At 42.7% G+C, this 21654-nt stretch overlaps 1 protein-coding gene across 5 annotated transcripts in view; it reads right to left on the bottom strand.

Annotated features, from left to right (window-relative positions):
• SMG7 (SMG7 nonsense mediated mRNA decay factor) overlaps window positions 1-20446 on the bottom strand; it is a 30476-nt gene extending 10030 nt beyond the window's left edge. For 2 of the 5 annotated variants that reach the window (XM_041420708.1, XM_041420710.1), the window contains exons 1-15: window positions 20419-20446; window positions 19044-19161; window positions 17883-18015; window positions 14857-15028; window positions 13984-14055; window positions 13217-13367; window positions 12756-12891; window positions 10470-10632; window positions 9225-9381; window positions 6943-7013; window positions 6718-6778; window positions 6204-6323; window positions 5522-5957; window positions 1762-1906; window positions 161-546 (exon numbers count right to left, since the gene is read on the bottom strand). In XM_041420708.1, coding sequence (XP_041276642.1) covers window positions 161-546; window positions 1762-1906; window positions 5522-5957; window positions 6204-6323; window positions 6718-6778; window positions 6943-7013; window positions 9225-9381; window positions 10470-10632; window positions 12756-12891; window positions 13217-13367; window positions 13984-14055; window positions 14857-15028; window positions 17883-18015; window positions 19044-19161; window positions 20419-20425 — 2328 coding nt within the window. In that variant the 5' untranslated portion in view covers window positions 20426-20446. The remainder of the gene's footprint in view (window positions 1-160; window positions 547-1761; window positions 1907-5521; window positions 5958-6203; window positions 6324-6717; window positions 6779-6942; window positions 7014-9224; window positions 9382-10469; window positions 10633-12755; window positions 12892-13216; window positions 13368-13983; window positions 14056-14856; window positions 15029-17882; window positions 18016-19043; window positions 19162-20418) is intronic. The other 3 variants (XM_041420707.1, XM_041420706.1, XM_041420709.1) reach the window with 3 other exon arrangements.
• Between the last annotated feature and the right edge of the window lie 1208 nt (window positions 20447-21654).

The following is a 21654-nucleotide window of genomic DNA, read 5'->3' as shown; positions in this document are numbered from 1 at the left end:
TCGCACCCACTAAACTTCAGCTCATTTTCAAATTTGCCCAGAAGTTCACAATCAAAAAATTCTTTAATGACAATTTTGAAAAGTAATCCAGGAAGACAAGTCTTGAACATTGCCACTTATTTTTAAATAAAGCCCAGCATACAGCACAGGCCAAGTTTACCTGCTGGAATCCAGAGTGGTGTGGCGGGCTCTTCCCCAGGCCCTGCACAGCTTTCGTGGGGGACTGCTGCTGCTGCTGGGCCAGAGCTTGGACCTGTAACTGGCTTGCGGACTGTGCTGTTGCCTGAGCTGGTAAAGATGAGAGGGGTTGCTGGGAAGGAGGTGGTGTTTGCTGAGGTCCCTGGGTCATTGGCCCTGGTCCAGAGGGCCGTTGCTGGCTGTAAGGAATGTGGGACTGTTTCCCACCTTGCACCTGGTTTCCTGCAGGCGAGTGAGCTGTGGGCTGGAGGAAGGTTCCTGGGACAGAAACACCACCTGGGAAGGTGTACCCCGTGCTCATGGAGAAAGCCACAGGAGGGGGGACAACATAAGTTGGAGGAGGAAATCCTGGGAAAGATAAAAAAACGCATCTTTACACAATTTGACAGAGCATACAACTCCCTCCACCAAAGAAAACTTTTAGTGGGGGTTTCTCTTCCTATTCTGTTCATTTAGGAAAGGAGGCACCAGTCTGCACACATGCACTACAACATCATTCCTCACCTTGGCACGTGCATGGCTATCACACAAGAATTCCAAGTTTGTTTTGGAGTTTTCTTGCAATATTCCAGGGACTGATAGCGGTCAGCATGGCAGTATCTGAGGGTCATAAGCTTCCACATCCCTGTGTTCCCTGCCCCCCAATCTCCCTGCTTTTTCTAATCCCCACTACCTATTCCCGTCATTGTTCTTGGGTTTTTGATGCTTTACCCCCAAAATTTCCTCCCCTTCAAACACATTTTCAGGAACTAAACTTCTGCAGGAACAAACAGAAGCAATCAATACAGTAAGTGTACTGCCTTCTCTCAGAGGATCACCAGTCTCTGGATCAATTTAGAGAGACAGATGGTAACCAAACAAATCCTCATATCTGTAAGATCAATTCCTCCCCTGTAGTTTACACTGAAAAGCCAGGTTTGGAGGGCAAGCTTTAATTCTGTCTCTCACAGGTCAGATTTTATGCTGACTTTGGGACAGGGAATATGCCCATCTGTCTTATATTGAGGAGCTTCATGTAACACGTGCAGGGAAGACACAGCTTCCAGTCATTCCAAGAGCAAACATGGATAGCAAGGTATGACAGACTCCACAGCAAAATGGGACACACACAGCAGCAACAGCAACAAGTAAGACCACACAAACTACAGCTTCAAACATGAGCACCACTAGAAAAGAAAGCGAGTTGTAAAGCAAGCAGTGTGACTGATCTTTTGTAATGGAGTCTGAAGCACAGGGAATGCTTCAGAAGCAGTGCTAGCAGAAAGCTTTGTCATGTTCAGACTACAGGAAGGGCCTAGCGTGAAGTTCCTTTATCTCACACCCACTAAACCAGAAGGCAGGTGGCAGATTTCATGACAAACCTCGATTCCAAAGCATAAGGAATCTTATTTATCTCATTTTCATTCTGCTAAGCCCCTTTTTATTACTTGATAAGATGTTCAACCGGAAAATTCATGTTCTTTAACAGAGCCCCTACCTTCCAGAGGCTGTACCAACCACTATTACAGGATTTTCTTCAGTCAACAATAAATTACACTTTTAAAAAAAAATCATGCAAATTACCTGGCCGGCTAGGAAGGGGAGGGAAGGCTCCTGGGTGGTGAATAGGGATGAACTGGGAACTGCTGGCCTGGCTTGGAGTCTGAGTTACAGGTGTTTTCCTGGCTTCAGATACTGGAGTCTTCCTCATCTCCGTCTGGGATTTCACCTGATGCAAAAGAAAGTACGAAGAAATTAAATGACTTGTCCCAAATTTCCACATTAACCATATAATGTCTCAAGCCAAAAATTAAACTCTCAGATTGTCTGAGCAATTATTTTCTCCTCCCTAAGTAACTGAGAGAAATTTGGAACACAGAGCTCTCTTCACTGACCTCAGGCTAATTACCCTGCATGTCCTCAGGCACTTCTCACCTCACAAAAGCACTCAAGGATATTTACTCAGAAGATGCAAGAGGCTCCTTCTCTAGCGTGAGAGTGAGAAGCTGACATAGTATCTCACACCATCCAAGGAACTTACCACGCTGCTCACCTGCAGTGTTTAAAAACAAAAAGTGCAGATGCTACTATGCTTCTCCTAGGGCACTGCTTCAACCTAAGTTATGCTACTTACCTGCAGCACCTTAAAAAACAAACACTGCCACATTCTTCCTGGGGAGCTCTCTCAGCCTAATCCATAGGGTGATGTATAAGCACAAACTCCACACTATGGAATTCTTTTGACCCAGAGCATACAAGACAAACAGCAGAAGTGCTTCACCTCATTCAGTTTCCTGTGTAACTGCGGGGTGTTATGTTAAAAGAGCTGCACCAGTTAAAGGCAGAGAGAAGAATGTAATGTAATGTTTACCTTATTCTGAGTCTCCCGCGGTCTGGGTCTTCCTGGGGAGGAAGACAGAGGGGAAGACTACTTTCCCTTTCTGTTCAGCTCGGCAGAACTGCCTGGAATGCAAGATGGAGCAGGCAGGAAAAAGACAGCAAGCAAGGAACCCGGGCAATACAGAAAGGGCCCAGGAGCAGACCTGACACCAAGCCTCAAAGGTGAGTGAAAGAAAGGGTTGTATCAGGGATCAAATTAAAAAAATCCAAACCAAACAACAACAATAACCCCCACACCATGACTGTGTGGGGTTCATTTAGACATTTAGTGCTGCTGAGTTGAAAGGCATTACAGGACAGCTGTTTTCTGCCAAATTACAGTAGTAAAGGGATAGATGCACTCATATCCTTTCTTGAGTTCTTTTTCAAATTGAATTTCCCCATTTAAATTATGGGAGTGTAGGGTTCTTTCTGCATTTGTAAAATTGTGAGATTTGGGTGGATTTTTCATTTCCCACTAGAAAAAGTCTGGAGGGAACTCCACCTCAAGGTTCTGCCTGATGCTAAGCACCATGAACAATGCAGGCCCTTGCTCATGCTGCATCTCTTCACCCTCCATCACATTCAGCATATTTAACTTACATTGTACTGTCCCTCTTCCCTCCACAATAAGCCAAATATTTTTATAACCCATATCAAGTACTATGCATTCTTTTACAGAAATGTTGAAGAATTCAAAGACACTCTTCCTGCCATGGCATTTTAAAACTTGAGCTCTATCCATCAAAAACTCAAGTATTGCTATGACACATTTCCAGAGGATGGCTTCCAAAAGGCCCCCTGTATGATTTACAGTTAACTTTACAAAAACATAAATTACTAAAATTGATTAATCAAGACAAATTTCAGTTCCTTCCTTGCCTCTATTTGACATCACCTCAGAAGTGTCAATGCTACCAAATATTTACCCCCACAATAGCCCTCCACAGTGCTTGGGAGAGGCACCATTTTATCACAGGGACCTCTTAAGAGTATGCTACACTTAGAGTTAGTCTGCACTGAACTTCCTTGGCTCCTAACATTATCTTCCCTAGAGAGCAGAGAGTCAACCCAGATCACAACCTGCCTGAGTACGCAAGTGTCCCATGTATCTGCAAAGCAGGACTGATCACTTCTGTACCACATTCTTCACATTTTTGCAAAGTAGGAACTGCAGCATTTAAGCTTTTGAAGGCAATGAACTATGCAGGAAATAAAGCATGAAATTGTCAGGAGTGCCAAAGCAGAGCACAAACAGTCCATCAACTGGTATGAAACCTACACTGCCTTCTCAGTGTGGGGCAAAGCAAGCCCTCCCTCTATTCTGGAGCAGGTCTGGATAAGCAAGCCCACCAAATTATACAAAACAAAAGGTATTTCACTGGACTTGTTGCCCTAAATACAGCTGTTGGAGTTAAAAAGCCGAAATTAATTTCTATTCAAGAAGAGACAAACAATAACAGACAACATCAGAACAGATTGTGCTACACCTGGCTTTGTTGTATCTTAAGACTAAATCAAGCAAATTTCTGATAAATAAGCTATTGTCCCTATCCAGAAAGCTACACATCATCCTCAGATCTGCCAGGTTTTTATCCACCTGAAGTCCTTATTTTGCAAGACAGGGGCACAAAGATCAAAACTGGCAGTTATGCTCACACCTGCAATGACATTCCAGATCCATTTGACAAAAAAATAAGAAACCTGCTATTCTAACTCACCTATGCTGGTTTTCAGATACCAGAATCATGTTCCATGACTCACAAACTATTGCCCCCTGTGTTCTGTAGTCTTTACAGAAACTCTTTGTATTCTGAGGTATGGTTCTCTGCAAAACCAACTGAATAATGCTGCCAGTTCAGACATTCCATTTCATAACCATGATGTTTAACATCAAATCCTCAGAAGGAAAACAGGGAGAATAATCCAAGGCTCCTAAACAACACAAGCTGGAAAAATTGAAAGAGATGGTTTGTCTAGCCTGGGGAAAAGACCTCAGTTGCACATGCCTTTGGAGCAGCTGCAAAGAGGAAGAAGAGTTATTCTGCAGACCTGTCCTGGGCAGCAGTAATGGGCTTACACAGAGGCAATGGACATCAGGTGCATTAGCAAGTAATTTCCACTTGCAAGAACAGTGAAGAACCTAACAGCTTCTCTAGAGAAATCTCCATCACTATCATTGAATGGTTCCAGTCATCATCAGGGAATGACTGAGATACAGCCAAATTGTCCAGGTACAGATCAGCCCAGATACTCTCTTCCCTCATTTACTATGACTCAGTGGAAGGCAAACCAGCAAATTCACTGTTTACTTAATGTATTTTATATGTAATGCTCAAATAAATAGATAAAAAAGCATGCCCCTAAAAATATAACTGGTAGAAGAGCAGCTGATTTGAAAACAAATCATTCTGACCAAGTGCCTGAGCACAGACAATTTAAGAGCATAGTGGCTCTCCTTACTTTGACAGAGAGACACTTGATTGCACCCACACTACAGAGCATCGTACTCCACATATATACATTTGGAGCTTTTGTGACATGTTCAGTTTGTTGAATGTGCACCAGTCAACTGAAGTGAAAATGCAAAGTACCCAGTTCCTCCACAACAGACCCCAGAATGGCAAGAGCGTGACTAGGACCTGGACATGTGAACTGCCTTGGTGGCCTAAATTATTTGTGGAATGGGTAGAAATCTGTTTTTTAGGACAGTTATAGCACCTCTCATTGCACTACTTTTCTCCCTCTCTCCTTTTTTGAGATAGCATCAAGGAAAAGGAAAGAGATGCTAAGATCACCATCACCCAGTCTTTGAGGTAGAAATATTTTATATTATTGAGCATTAGCTGCAGCTTCAGGGCCCACAGCAAGACCTCAGCTCTACCATACTCTACACAAGCAGGGACTGCCCTGACACAACGTGGCACTGTCTCAGGCACAGTATCCCTTCAAGCTAAAGGCTTACCTGAACTGCCACATTCTGCTTTCCTGCTTCCTGCATCTTATCCAAGCCGCATTTCTTGGTCTCATTCTTCCTTTTATTGTTATCCTTCTTCCCATCATTCTTATTTGCTACTATTCCTTTGCTAAAGTCCCGTCTCTCCCTCGCTATGTCCTTTGGGGGGTAGATGCGCCCCTGCTCTCTGTTCATCTCCCGGGGCTTGATATTCTCTTTGAAGGTGACCATGGGTTTTTCTCCTGCATCACAGCTGTTGCTCAGGCTTCTGCCAGAGGACAGCACTGATTTGAGTCCAGGGCTCCCATCAGCACACAGTGGCTCTGCCATGGATGCCTCCTGCAAGGCGAGACTCTCTTTGGCTTCACTAGGGTCCTCCAGTAAGAGCTCCGGGATTTCTGTCACAAACAAGAGCTTTCCTACCTCGTTTTCACATTGAATCAACCTGAAAAAGACAGCAAGGAATTAAAAAGCAAGTACATACTTAAAAAGCAAGTACATTACTTATCATAATCAGTCTGTGAAGGAATAGCATGCTGACCCACAGAACATATTATGAGTGCTGTCAGCGTCTTGTGCTCACATTACAGCTAACTGCTGTGTTGAACAGAGAGAAAAATAACACTCCATACTGGCTCCTGTGTCACCTCAGCTTCCAGCAGCATGGGAAACAACAAGTACTTGCAATTACCTTGGCTGGTTATCAGCAATCCATTTGCCTGTGAAGATCAGGCGCTGCTGCCGTATCCGACGTTGCTGCCCTTCTTTATCCCCTGTAATTGCCTGGTGGCCTTTGGAAAAATCCAAGTTCCTAGTATTGAAGCAGAAGAGGGAATATTAATTACACAATTACCCTCTGCAATATCCTATTTTTCTAGAAATACGTGTCAGCATTGGTCTATTAAGATCTCTGAACTTTCACCAGCCATTATTCAAAACAAGGCTGTTAAGAGATGTCTGATTTACACATGTAATTCTCATCTGCTAAGATGCATCTACATTAAAGAGGTTCAGCAGGGTCATGAGCAATATTATAACCTCAAGAATTTTTTATGGCTACACCATCCATTGCAGTTGTTTTGAAGAGATCAATATCAATCTATACAGCAGTAAACACACAGAGATAAGACACTGCAGGGAACAGGCCAATGTCTGTAGAAGTCGTGATAAGAGCAAGGGTGCATGATCCTTCAGCTGTCACTCACCTGAACGAGGGCCTCAGAGCCAGGAATCCTTGCAACTCAAATTCTTCTGGAAGTGGGGTTGCTGGCAAATAGACAGTAAACAGCATAAGGAAAACATGAAAGCACTGAACACAGTATCTTATTGCTTATCTGTTCCTTATTTGTTTTTCAACTGTAACTCCCCACATCAGCAGGAAAAACATTGTTTTCACAGTTCTTTACAGCACAGACTGTAAGTGTCCTTACCATTATTACTGGATAGATCTTCTTCATGAGGCTGGAAACTATTTAGAAGAGAGATCAGCCAGGGCCATATGCTAAAAATTAGAAAACAGGCAAACCCTGAGTGAAAACTGCATAACATGGGATGTGTTTCCTTTACTAAAACACCACTGAATGCTGTTACCATCACAGTTTACATTAATCCTCTGATTTCCAAGAAAAGTTTCTCACAAAGTGTCAGTGAAAAGACCACTTTCTTGAAAGAATTACTATTACTAAAAAGCCAACCTAAAGTTCCCAAGGAAGCCAGGCTCTCACAGCACAGTGTTCATTATCCAGCAGGCCAGAGAGCCTGTTGTGAATTTAACCAGATAAAACCAGAGCATGAGCAAGTGCTACAAGCACCTGTCTGCAACTCATGCTTTGCAGTCCAAAGCTGATGGTCTCAGGGCATAGTCAATAAATCAGTTTAGGCAGCAAAAGGATTTATCCAGACACAGCTGTGCAGAATACTTCTGCTCCATGAACAAGAACACTGTAGTGTAGTGCTGGAGCATTTACCACCAAGGGAAGAGACTCTAAGTAAGGGCTGCACCAAGAAAGATCATGAAACTAGAGGTGAACTTGCAGTCCCCTGCCTTGCCCTCACAATACCAGTAACAAGCAGTGACTGGAAATCCTTCCCAAGGGCCCTGGAGCAAACAATTTTAAAATCACACTGATCATTGTGTTAACGTTTAACTGCTACCACCACGCTGCTTCCTCCTGTTTGCTAGAAGCTCCCACTCAAAAGTCCAAAAATCCTTCTGCTTTACTGATGGGCTTCACAGGAACAACAGAAAACTATTTCAGGATGCCCACTGTGCTCAGTGTAGGAGAAATGATTGTGTCCTCCTCAGCAGGGCTTGCAGCCATCATCCAGCACATGGCCTGGAGAACACATTGTGCCCCCAACAGCACTGTACACCCTCAGCTGCTCTCCTGCATGGCTGCAGGCACACACAGCATGATCCTCATGATTATTCTCTACACTACACTGAGCAACAGCTCCTTCCCATGACTGACAAGAACAAAAGGAAAAAACACCCCAGAGGTCTTCAATAAAGCAAGTGAAGTCAATAATATGTTATCCAGAAAATGGGTTCCTTCAGAGAATCCCAGAATGGTTTGGGCTGGAAGGGACCTCCCACCCGGTGCCATGGGTAGGGACACCGTCCACCACCCCAAGGTTGCTCCAAACCCCATCCAACCTGGCTTTGGACACTTCTAGGGATGGGACAGCCACAGCTTCTTTGGGCAAGCTGAGCCAGAGCCTCGCTGCCCTCACAGGGAAGGATTTCTCTCTAACCAGTCCAAATCTACCCTCTTTCAGCTTGAAGCCATTTACTCCATGAATTACTACCTGCATGCCCTCTCTGCAGAGACTGCTTGATATCAAATAGGTATCTTGCCTATTAAAATACAGGCATAGGTCTTCCTTCAGGACGTGTGAATGGCAATAGTTATCACCATCTCAAAACCATATCTGAACTCTTTTCCTTAATCTCGCCTTTAGGAATTCTGTGGTTTAAGCTACCAAAACTCCACAGGGCGTTTTGTTTCTTATTTAACAAACCAAAGTTATAGGTACCCCTGTTCCCCACGCATCACACTGCTTTCTTTGGAGAGCCCATCTTAGGAACAATACTCATCCAGCTACATCAGTAACAGTCACTCCAATCCTAAGAATCACCTTACAGAAACACTTTATTGACTCAGTTAACAGACTATTAAAAAAATTGTGAGTTTTGAGCGATTTAAGCCTTAATTTAGTTGCAAAAGTGAAAAATCAGAGCAACAGTCCAGAACAGTTATGCCTGCATTGACATTTAAAGAGCCCCTCTACTAAACTGAATTCATCTCCTAGGTGACTACATTCCATCACTGCCCAAGTGATGGTTTAGTGCACAAAATGAATGCAAGTATTCTCCTGCCACTTCCCCCAGTAATCTGAGAAATCATTATATTAGATAAGACTACAGGAACACTCAGTAGTTATGCTCAAGCCGGACATTTTAAAATAGACCCCCCCCCCCGACTGTAAAAAACAGCAAACCTAAAGACAATTAATTAAAATAATCGATTTGCTCATGTAATGAACAAATCTCATATTTTGCTTTATGAACTTTTTAGCACATACACTTTCTATAATTTTGGTATCTGTAATGATGAGTTGTATGATCACTTTTCCCATGACTAATTTGTGGATCAACAGAAATTAGGGCCTTCATGCAACAAAATGTAACAAGAGAAAGATTAACACTCACTACCGTCTCTCATCAACCACTGCCTCCTGGAAAACACTGGGCCTAAGTTTCAGCCAGTCCATGGAAACCTTCACAGCTGGAAGAGGATATGCAGCCCCAGAGTCCTCCTGGTAGTCATTTTGTAAAGGACACTTGCACAGAACTCCAAGAAATGACACTACAAACACAGTAAGAGGAAAAAGCAAAAGAAAAACACGCCATTATGTGGGAATGACACTTCAAAGTTGACCAAATAACTTAATCAAACACATCCACCCCATAAACCCCTATTCTAAGAGCTAGTTCTTTAAAACAGTGCAGCCCAGCTACCTCGTATCTTAAACAGTCCACCAACAGATCACAACACAGGGCTTTTTAATAGCTTTCTACTATGGAGCAGAATCTTGCTGTTTATATCTCTTCAACTGTCATGGCAAGTCATTTTGCTAAGTTAAAAAAATCAGCTGAGACAAGCCCAGTGCAAAAACAATCACTCACCTATTTATCAGAAATTATCAACTCAGCTACCTACCTCCACTTTATTCACTTCAACCAGCAGGCACACAAATGCACTGGAGCTCTGCAGGCAGGCACCCAGCCCAGACCCCTTAGAGCACAGAAGCTGAGAAAGAGTAACCACACCCGTGTGACCATGGTGCCTTCAGAATCAACTCCGTGCTGGAATTTGGAGAAGTCCAGCTATTCAGAAATTTAGGTGTTGACAAACAAGGCCAAGCTGACAACAGGCTCAGTCAGGTTAAGCAAATGAGATTTATGTGGCTAGAGTTTAAAATGCTCTGCACTCTCACTTATCTCCTGATTGATATTACCAAAGGCAAAGAAGTAGCTGAGGTGCTGGTTGACTCAACTTCAACTTCAGTCCTATTGAATCAGAACCAGTTCCATTCAAAGCAACTCCAACTGTATGCAGCCAACTGGGGAGCAGCCCCCAAGAGGGGTACTACTCACCGCCAAGCTGGATCCAGTTTTGCACCCAAGTTAAAATGCTCTTTCAGAACCAGGAAAATGATGCAGAGTTCTGTAAAGCTTCAAACAGAGTAAGTCCGGACACAGAAACCCAGTGTTAGTCAGCACTGCTGACATAAATGATCCCGTGTGACTATCATCTCTCACAACTTTCTCCCTAATGTCTCTTCTCAGCACTTACCTCAGAAAGCCATTAAGCTAGATCCTGACAGGAAATTACTAACGGATTCCACATGAAAATCAAGAGAACTACAAAAATCAATTGGCTCCCACACTTACTGAAGAGAGCCAGGAGCTGTGTCCAGCAGAGCTGCTCGTCCTGGCTGTAGCTGTGCTGCTCTGTTTCGTTGCTGAAGTCTCGCAGGTGGTGCAGCTGGAACAGGTTGATCACAGTAATATGGACTAACTGCTGAGAGTTGAAGGCCTTCTGGAACAACAACCTCTGCAACAAAGACACAGGGAGCATATATTTTTTCATGGCAAAACACATGCTTGAATGGATTGGTAGTTGCTCCTCCACTGCTTGACTAATGTTTCTGCTCTTACACAACATTTATTCTCATTTATTTTATTTTCAGGTGGTCCCTCCCAGCACAGCACTGGGCTTCCCAGGAGGAGCCCACTGTTAAGCACAAGGTTTTTTGCCTGTATTGCCTGTACACCAGCTCAGACACACAACAAACCAACATCCCCTTTACATATGGCTCTATTCCAGAGCAAGTGCAACTTGGAATGTGCACTGACAGTACTGCAAAGGCCCATAGATCCACTGGGTTTGTCTGCCTTTCAAAGAACCACCATGGAGAAGGTGACATTTTAAAAAAACACCCCAAGAAAATTTAACTACTGCATGGTTATGCATTAAAGACTAATTCCACACCTGACTTCATGGGTCACAGAATGCTTCAGTGGACTAAAATAGAGAGAGCTATTTACAAATGTCTTTCAGTATGCTTGCCAGAAAAGACACCTTTCTCAGGACAGGAAAAGAGACTTCAAGGCTTTTTAGGTGAAAAAAAGGAGCTATCCTAAATGTCAGCCAACGTTATCTTCAGACATAACAATCAGGGAATCAGGTGGATTAACTAGCGTAAGCATAAGGGAAAGGTTTAAGCTCCACATTCACCCTTGACTCCCTCGTTTCTCTCATTTAGGGCATCAAGCACTGTACAGCTGACAACTGAGACTGGCAGAGCTGCCAGCAGCAGCACCCAGGACCTGATTGAATGCTCCCAACCCTGCAACTGCTCTCCTCAGAGTTAAAATGAGCCACAAAGTTAAACTGATTCACTACCATACAGCCAACTTCATATCCACATTCAACTTGGTTCTGAAGCCGTAAGAGTTGCTCTCTGATAAATTACCTTGTGTTGCACAATATAAACAAAAAAAGGCAATCTAAGCAACAAAGCAGGGCTCAATTAGCTGTTTTAACACTCTGGATCAGTCCAGAAAATGAAGACTGTTCCACATGTCTGGGCAATGCTCATAATTATTGATTACAAGCCCTGTGGAAAAAGCAGTACTTTTTCAACAGCCAGCATCACACAGAGAGAGAGAGAGAGAGAAAATTATTTCATTTTGAAATAATATAAACTGCCAGGATTGGAGCAGCCCACATCAGAAGTTAATTCATAGCACATTCCATGGTTTTATGAATTTATTTTAAAGACAGTGTGAACCTAACTGTCGCACCACAATTCAAGGCAAAAAAGTGTAAAAGGACACTTTTTTTTTACTTTGGATGGAGAAGAATTGGTTACGGGGGTCTCTGATTTTGTGATTTTTTTATATCGCTCAGAGCACACTCCCCTTTCCTATTCTTGAAAAGCATCCACTGCTCTGCTGAACATATCCATCCTCCCTGATGCTTTTCCACAAATTAGGAAGCTGAAGCAGAGCAGTTTCCAAGAGGCATTTACCAGTTAACACTATGTCCTCTCTGAAACTGTATTACTTTGCATAAATACCTTACAAAATTCTTTGTTTTGATCTTGGCTGGATTGTCTAACATAATGAGCTGGGTATGTAACCAATGGGACTCCTGGATTTTCCATGGAAAACGTGTTCAGCATAGTTCTAGTCTGCACAAAGTAAGGTTGTATGAGACACTTTTCAAGGGCAAACTGTTAACAGGAGAGGCAGGTTTCCCAAGGCAGATTAAAAGCAGCCTTAATAACCACTGGGAGTGAATGATAAACATCCAGAACATGAAGCTCTCTAAATTCCTCAGGCCACCAAGCCAAGACTCCACATATTAATCAAGTCCTTTTCACAGGTATCCAAGAATTATCCAGGTTAAAGAGCAGAGAATAGACAGTGGTCACTGATTTCTCCTGTATCTCCACCAACAATGGACCACGTGTCAAATAGGAAAAATCCCTAATCTTGACAGAAGTTACCAGAACTCTCCAATGTTAGCTGCAATGCAAACCTTCCCTAACTGGCTGCTTGAGCTTCCTGTATTTTATCATGTGAAAGAATGATTACTGGACTGTAATTTCTGAACTCAGCTGCTAAAAAGATTCTCCTCAATATACTAATTAATATGTTGTTAGAACTAACCTTGAACTGTTCTTCCAGCTTTTCTCGAAGAGGGCTCAGCTTCTCCAAGCTCTTACTCAGGTACACATGGCCATGAAATTTAATAAATGCCTTGATGAAGTCAGACACGCTCCATCGAGTCTTCACCTCATCACGACTGCATTTAGAATAGAAATACCTGATTCAGTCTTTGGAATCACACACAGCTGCACACAATGCCACAGAATTACTCCAAAATCAGGGAGGAATGTCCTGCAAAGCTACATGTTGGCACAATATGCTTATTTCCTGCATTCAGTAATCACAGTCAGGAGCATCACAAACTATTCTTTGTTCCATACACCTCTGAGGATGCTCTGACTGGACAAGGCTGAGGGATTTCTCTTTCCACTGCCACATACGAATAACTTCTAGCAAGGTAGGTACTTTTAGAAGAAATATCTCCCAACTCACCTGAGCAGCAATAATTTACTTAGTCTCACCTTTCCAGTGCTTTAGAAAGTGCTTTTTGTAGGTTAGTGGAGGCAGCTGGGAAAGGAAACTTCACAGCAATGCTTCTGCAGTAGTAGAAAATTGTGGTCAAGTGGTCTCCTTTGGAGGAGGCTAGGATAGCCAACTGATTATAAGGCTGACCTAAGGGAGAAAAAGACAAGCTGTCCAACAAGTTGTCCTGGGGGAAAACATGCTAGATTTCAGAGTACATGTGGTCACTTGGAAAGGGAGCATAAAGTCCTCAGTTCTTCAACAGACAAGGCTCAGATGCATCTGTTGGTCCTTCCACCCCATCCTCGGATCTGTACTACCTCAGTGAAATAGCTTCTAAACTTCTAAATTTGTGGTACATCAGCTGTTTGGATTTTTTTTGTGTTTTTTATTTGTTTATTTTGTTTGCTTGTGTTGTGTTGCATTTTTTTGTGGCTGTTGTTAGTCTGGTTTTTGTTCTGATTTGGGTTTTTGGGTTTTTTTTTTTTGTTTTTGTTTGGCTGTGGTTTTTTGTTGCCTTTTTTTACTTTGGATGGAGAAGGACTGGGTATGGGGGTCTCTGATTTTGTTTGCTTGTTTGTTTCAGGGGGTTGAGTTTTTGTTTTGTTCAGTTAGAATGCAACTGGCTAAAAAATTGAATTTGGTTGTGTGGAGAATTTGGAGAGAGATATTTTTGTAAAAGCCCAGGCTTCCAACTGCCACAGAAGAAAACAATACCCCAAATCTTCCTTTAGAATCATGAACTGAAAAGGTATCCCAGACTCACCATTAGAAGGGACAAGCTGAGCTGCATGTCTATAGTAAGACTCTGCCTGGCTGGTCTGATTCCTATAGCGAGCTACGAAAAGAGCAAAAAAACCCAAGGTAAGGCACAGAATTCCACTTGCCTGCAGTTACTTTCACAAAATGCAACTCACCTGAAGAGCATTTCACTAGTATTTCAGAAATAAGCATCAGAAGAATGTGCAATTACACCAAACAGCACCAAGATTTGACACATTCAATTCTGAGGTGGCTGTTTTGCCTCAGACCTAGGACTGTCTTATGGGCAACAGTGCTAAGAACACCACATACAGAGACCTAAAAATGTTTTTCATCCCTCTTTGCATGATCACCAACTAGATCTATTTTTAGTTTGTTCAAAAAGCAACTGCAGATTCCTGTGAAAAGAGAACTTTCTACAACACAAAGTTTAACTTAAATCAAGAAAGAAATAAACCTGTTGAACTTAATGTAAAAAAGAAACCCCATTTATGACAGTCTAGATGTCTAATTGCCCTTGTACATAAGATATTAGCGTTCTGGAATGGAGAAGTGTGATAGCCTGCTGCAACAAGCTTTTGTAATAGTTACCAGTTTCAGCACTTCCCTGTGCCTACCAGCTAGAACATGATTAAAATGCTAGGAGACAGACTCTAGCAGATCACTAGCAAGCCAGTGATTAACCGTCTCTGTGTGTTAATGTGTAACACACACTAGATAAGACTGAACAGAGTTTCTTTCCAGGTCTTTCCCCCTGCTGCAATCAGCAACTAGCTACTATAAGTTGAGCACGCTTGCTGTGGTACATGCAGATCAGTCTCTAGAAGCTGAACACAGACAGAACTCTACATCCCAGCCCTTTCCTTCTGAAACTCACCAATATCTCCCAGGTGGACAAGGCAGTGCTGGCAGATGTAGGAGCAGGAGCTGGACTGCGGCTTCACGATGGCGCTGGTGTGCGTCTGTTTATTGCTAATGATCCCCAGCTGGGAAGACTTCACACGGCACGGCAGGTCTACGTTAAAAACTGTGCACAGCTCCTGTAGTAACTGCAAAAGTGGGGCAGGTCAGTGGCAGCTCCAAACAGGCATTGGAAAGGCATCAAAACAAGTCAGAAAAATAACCGAGCACCACTCAGAGGCGTGTGCTCACCACAGATGAGCCAAACATATTTGAGGTGAACAAGCTCAAGCTACTGAAAATGAGACTTTACAATACATTCTCCATATCTATTCACTGAGTTCCATTGTGTTCACTGTGTTCATCTGCCCAGTAAGAAAAAGCTCTGCATCCCAAACCAGTAAGCAACTCAATCCTCATGACATTTGAATCACCAAGGATTTATCAGTGGAGACTGACTATGGGAGGTCTACAGATATTGTTGGGTTTTATGGTTTTGCTTTGTCTTTTTGGCTTTTTTCAGTAGGAGGAACAACAAGAGGAACACAGTGGGTTTTATACCTTCAAGAAGTGACAGTGTTCTCTGAAAATAGTAGAAAGGAACATCCCTCACCCTCCAAAGCAACTTGTTCCAACATAAGGAACCGCACTATCCCAACTTTAACTTTACAAAGAAGCTGGAACATAACCAAGTTTGTAAGCAACACAAGGCAATACTAACAGTTCAGGGGCTGAGGTATCAGCAAATATTTGCACTAAGCCAACACTGAGACTCTTTCAAGGAACAAGGCACCAGCTACTTGATCAAATATTTCAAAAGCTGATTGAAAGAAAACCTCAAGTCTGTGGTTTTCCATTCTAATTAGTGCTTTTGAAGTTTTTCCTAACGGGCTCCAGCAAATATTCTGCAAAGTAATGGCAACCAGAGAGTGAAGAGTGTTTGTTGGACTGATTACTAGGATAAAAAATGCAGGTAAGCAGTGACAGACTTTCCCCCAGCTGGGAACATGCTCAGTCTCCAAATAAAACAGACCTGCAGGAGGGCTGCACTTCCAGATAAAGGCACAGAGAAAGCCCATGGCTGACAGAGACACATACTCTGTCAGCAAGATGTGACATGATGCTTTTGCTTGCTGCAGAAAGAGGTTTGTGTTACACCTCACACCCCTTTGGGTCTGCCTTTATACAGTAAACAAAAAAATCCCCTAACAAGAGACATCTCACAGATGAAAGCTGCATAAAAGAGAGCATCTTGACATCTTCAAAGATGCCAAATTAAGAAAATTCATATGTTCAAAGATGTCACCTGCGGAGGCCTCACAGCTGAAGAACAGGTACCTTGGCTGAGCCAAGGCTTTACACTGAAAAAGTGATTAACATCACAGCAAACAGAGAAATATGACCCAGTCTGTAGTGTCAAGCTCAGAAAGAGTAAAATTCCCTGATCCACTGCAGGAAAGAACAAGGCTTCTGCAAGACAACAGTGTAGAGGTAAAACGCCCTTGGCAACCATGACAGCCTGTGAAACTGGCTACTTCCAATAAGCAGCTTTACAAAAAAAACAATGCTGAAGGGGAAAAAAGGGGAGACACAAGGGTACCCTGGGGTTGGCACTGCAGATGTCTGGAATCCAACTAGGAAATTATACAGTACAAATGACCTACTGTGAGTGCTGTAAGCTGAAGACAGTGTAAATTAGCCATGACAAAGTTTACTCTGAACACTGAGAGAGGATTCAGCAACACAATGTTGTTGAAGCAGACACCAAATGAGGGGAGAAAAGGAAAGAAAGGCAAGTTATCTTTACTAAGGCCATTATCATACACTGACTCTTATTGTTCATAATTTAAATCCAATGAAATCTAATATAGGAAAGAGTGTAGGCAAAAAAATGTCAGTAAGAAATAAGTATACGAATAGGAATAACACTCCTTTGGCAATTAACTGAAAACCTTGCAAAAGATTCTTAGCCCAAGAGCAACCAACAATACAGTTTTGCTTTAGGGGAAGAAAAGCTCCTAGAAGTGAACTAATTGTTCTAATTGTTGTCGAAAATAAAAACTTACACCTCAATACTCATCATCAGTGTTACGAGTCACAAGGAAGAGGCAGAGAACAAAACATTAGGCCATCACACATATCCTGTGCATCTGCATTTTCTGCACATATTCCTGAGTAACTTAATCTAAGAACAAACTGCATCACACATATCCTGTGCATCTGCATTTTCTGCACATATTCCTGTTCCTGAGTAACTTAATCTAAAAACAAACTCATCATCCTTGCTTATCCTTCACTAATACAGCAAATGAAAAGGAATGAAGGCAATGGCCCACAAACATATACATAGGAATGAGAAGCCAAATGGGAATTTTTAGAGAAACAGCAGGAAAAAAATACTAAGAGTACATCAGCTAACTCAGCTGCTGGGTTTGAGGTTTTTTTGTGTCATTATTTCTCTAAGTCATTACAATTAAAAGACAAAATTCTTCACCACAGGTCACTGCAGAGACAGAGTAAATGGCTTTAAGAGGGACTAGAGAGCCAGTGAAGGCTAGACCTTCTACTATTTAAGAGGATTCACACTAGTTAGAGGATTCAAGAAGAGAACAGAGCTAGAAGGCAAGAGACAGTGCAAAGCAGTATCTTTCTACCCTTTCCTGTTGCTTTATGATTGCTCTGAACAGGCACAGCAGAGCACAGTCAGAAAAGGACCTTTGACCTTGCCCAAAACAGTGGTGTTTAGGCTTCAAAGCAGATTCTATTAGAAAGGAACCTGAATTGCACCAAAAACAACTACCTGATGCACAGAAGTTTCAGCTCAAGATTGATGAAAAGAAAGCCCCTCCGCAGCGCTGCAGATCTCTCCTGCTGAGAGCACCACGGTCAGCAAGGTGCACTGCTCAATCCAACACAGCAGCAGTTTCCCAAGCTAAGCGCAAAGAAAAGATTTTACCCAGCTAAAACTGATCCTCCACCCATGCTCTACTTTGTGCAACTCACCTGTGTGTAGAAGCCACTAGCTGCCTCTAAAAACAGAGAAAGGTTCGCCTGAACTTCGCTCCGATTCGGATTTGCTCTGTTTTTCGCCTGACCCTGGAGTGTTGTGATCTGATTTTTAAAGGCATGATTCCAACTGAAAATAAAAGAAGCATTTATCTTTTTACTTTGGAAGTGTCTTATGCGGATGGCATAAATAACAGGAAAGAACTGTTTAATCACATAGCATCAGACATGAAGAATATTCAAATTCAGGCAACATTCAGATGAGAACAAATGTTAAATATGGAATAACCACCTTTCCTCACCTCTCACATCGAGGGAAACAGATCCTGAGATATATATATGTAGATATAGCTAACATATATATGTATATAGCTAATGCTAATATCATTAATATTTGCTTGCAATTATCCTATTTTAGGCAGCATAGAAGTCCCTCCCTAAAACAAAGTGTGGGGTACAGAAATGAGGGTTAAAAATCATTCAGTGACTGGAAGCATGGAAAGGAGAACTCAGCCACCCTGAATGAAACTCATCTGGTTTCCCTCAATGCTGAAAGAACCACATGCTTCTGTTAACTAAACTTATTACAACCCATGTCTGCACCTTAAATAACAGGGAATGGATTCAGGGCATGAAGAAAAGCCAGCTGGATCTTACCCTGATTTCAAAGGTGTCATGAGCAACCCATTAATTAACCCCATGAGCAACCCTGATTACTCCTCCCTCTGCCCAGCTCTACTTCACAGGGCTTCAAACACTGCTCTTCAGCAGCTACTCAGCTCCTGTTAGACCTTGCTCAAAGCTCCAGGTGATTACATCAGGCAAATTTCCTCCTTTCAGGAAAATGCAGACTTCAGCCCTTCCCTGAGAGCAGAGCAGACTGGTGCTCCTTAGCTTCTCCACCTCCATCTGGCTCTCCAAAACCCAGTCCTGCATGACATGGCTGCTTCTGAATTGCCAGAGGTAAAACACTAACCTACTGAATGTTCTTTATCAGCTCTGCAATGCATTCTCATGTTTCACGCACAGCACAGATCTCATTTTAAAGGAAATAAGACAACCATTCCATAGGATACAATTGCTTTTCTGGAAGGCTCAGGGTTTCCTGCTCCCCAACCCAGATCACATACATACATACAAATTGAATGAGGTACTTACAGGTCCTGCTCCACTTTTTTATCTAAAGCGTATTCCAAATCAGTCACTAGCATTTTTTGATATAAGTCCTGTAGAGCCTGTCTGGATGTCCAGACTTCTGCTGGACCCAGCTTTGAATCTGAGCAACAACAAAGAAAAAAAAAACAAACCAAAGTCACATAAATTTATGGAGTTAATCTGATTTTTCACTCATTTACCAAATGAAAGAATAGAGCTCAGTGTTAAGATACACACCATCAAACACATGCTTTTATCAGTTTCCTCAGAATAGTGAAATACAAGAACTACAGAAGGGTGAGGGCTCACTGCTTAACTGATGTGTCTCCTACAACTCCAGAACTAGACTTGAACAAAGTTAGCAGCTGGCAAGTTAAAAAGGGAACCAGATAGGAGGATGTGGTTCTCCAAAAGTTATTAAACAGCAGAATTTCTTGCCACTGGATGAACTTAGAAAAATTTCCAGTGTAGCCAAAAAATAATTAGCGGACAGTAAAAGAGCAGAGGGATGCTAAATAGGACATAAATAGGACAGCGCATGGACACACACTGCTGGTGTTCAAAGAACACTGTGGGCAAGTACTGCTGCGTGCTTGCCATTTCCTAACTCTTCAGTAGCTATCTGCTCTCCATCCCAGAGGGTGAGTGCAAACACTGCTCCCTGCTATTGAGTTACAGAGTCCAATTTCCCATGGCTTCTACAACCACCTGGGCTGGGGCTGCAGGAGCACAAGGGATGGGCCTCACCCCAGGGAAACCATCCTGATGCTGAGGGTGGAGCCACTCCTGTTGGGTTAGGTGGATCCAGGTGGTTTTAATAGTCCTATGGGGACTACACCAGCCTGCCACTCTCACTACACCCAGGTGGCAAGCACAGCTCAGCAAAGGTTCATGAAGGAAGCTACTTTTACTGCAGGGCTGATTCATTAATATAAAAAATTTCCATTTCCCATTAATATATTTAGGTTAAATCACAGCTCACAGCATTTCACTGCATCTAGGGCTGCATTTTCACAACACATGGTAGTCCTCAGATCAGCATTCCCACCCGGGTTCCTTAAAACCACCCAAATGCTGGCTAATCTCAACTACAGCAGTTCCTGCGCTAGTCTGGGCAGGGGTCTCAGAGAGAAGAAGAGACATGACCTTCATCGCCAAATGTTTAGAACATCCAAAGTCTACTTCAAAAATATGTATCAGGTACAGGCAAAAGGGGCACAGTTGTTAAAATACTATTTATTTTTTTATTTATATATAGAGGACAAGCCTTCAACATAAGGTCACACAGTTTACAGAAAATTCTTAGGAATGATAAGTAAAACAGAACCAGGAAACAAATATTAATAAGCTAGATCAATTGTATAATAAAGGTAATTACCTGTCATGTCAGCCTTCAGGACTTCTGCCTGCCTGTAAGAAAGCAATATGACAATAAATTAGAAACAGAAAGATCAAAGTAACTGAATTTTGCCAAAGCACATTCATGCAATAGTGAATCTGCTTACAACTCACTCTGCTCCAGTTCACCCCCTGCAGGATTTGAGCTACTGTGGTTCAACAGCGTGACTGCTTTTAGTCCATCCCATAACAGCAGTCAACTGTTCACTTTTCCCTGCTTATGCCTCTTTCTGGACAAAAAACCCCTAATAATGCTTACATTATGGTTTGTATTTTAAGCTCCATTTGGCAGCAGTGCCCTGCCAACATTAGTGATAATTGCCTGGGAACCTGATATCAACTCTGAGCTGTCACACATGAAATGCAGGAGACAACAGAGTCGGAGCAACACAAACTCCCATCAGTGTCTGTCAGCACCTTAGTACAGCCCTCCTGCCCCCATGCTGCACAAGTTTTTGTAGGGAGAAGGGATAAGACTATGGCTTCCCCAACTGCCTCTCTTCCTTGAACTGCATCCCTAAAGTAATGCTTTGATCAGGTTTCCAAGGGAAAAAAACACACAGCACATACAGACAGAATGGCAACTACGGGTGACTACCTACAACTCCTGCACTGAGCATCCTCTGCAAATCCCCACTGATGGCGGAGGCTGGCAAATAGCTTCCCAAAAAGGAACACTGGGGCAGTCCTCAATAAATAAATATTTCTGAATGGTCAGCATCTGGCTGGAACAGGCAATGTTAAGCACTGCATTAGCAGTACATAAAGCTTTAGGAGCAGCCCTCCTGGCCTGTCTGATGGACACAATTAACCCGGGGCTGGCAGAGGGGACACGAGGTTGGGCTGGGTTTGAATGAGACATGCCCCTCTGCTCTTGATGCACTCAGGTGGTGATGTAGATTTGGAGAGTGCAAGCTTTCCACACCGGACATGCATATGAAGTGCTCCCTTCACCTGCCCCAGAAAAAAACTAAAAACAGTTGGAAGACACACTGTGCCTAACAGTAGTGTCAGATGCCAGCTTGGAAAAGAATGGAGAGCCAGGAGAAAGCACCACCTAATCCCTAAAGGGGCTGTGGAAATCAGCATATATCTTCTCTTGCCAATGTGAAGTTGTGGTGACTGTAAACAGTTTTTCAGTTTGTTCTGGGATCTACCTACTGGCCATGAATTATAGGGAAGGTTCTGAGGTCCACATGAGAATTAAAAAGATATT

This window comes from Onychostruthus taczanowskii, unplaced genomic scaffold, assembly GCF_017590055.1.
Source record: "Onychostruthus taczanowskii isolate IOZ18803 unplaced genomic scaffold, ASM1759005v1 scaffold65, whole genome shotgun sequence".
NCBI classification, from domain to species: domain Eukaryota; kingdom Metazoa; phylum Chordata; class Aves; order Passeriformes; family Passeridae; genus Onychostruthus; species Onychostruthus taczanowskii.
Note: the sequence above shows the minus strand (reverse complement) of the source record. Positions and strands in the feature narration are given on the sequence as shown.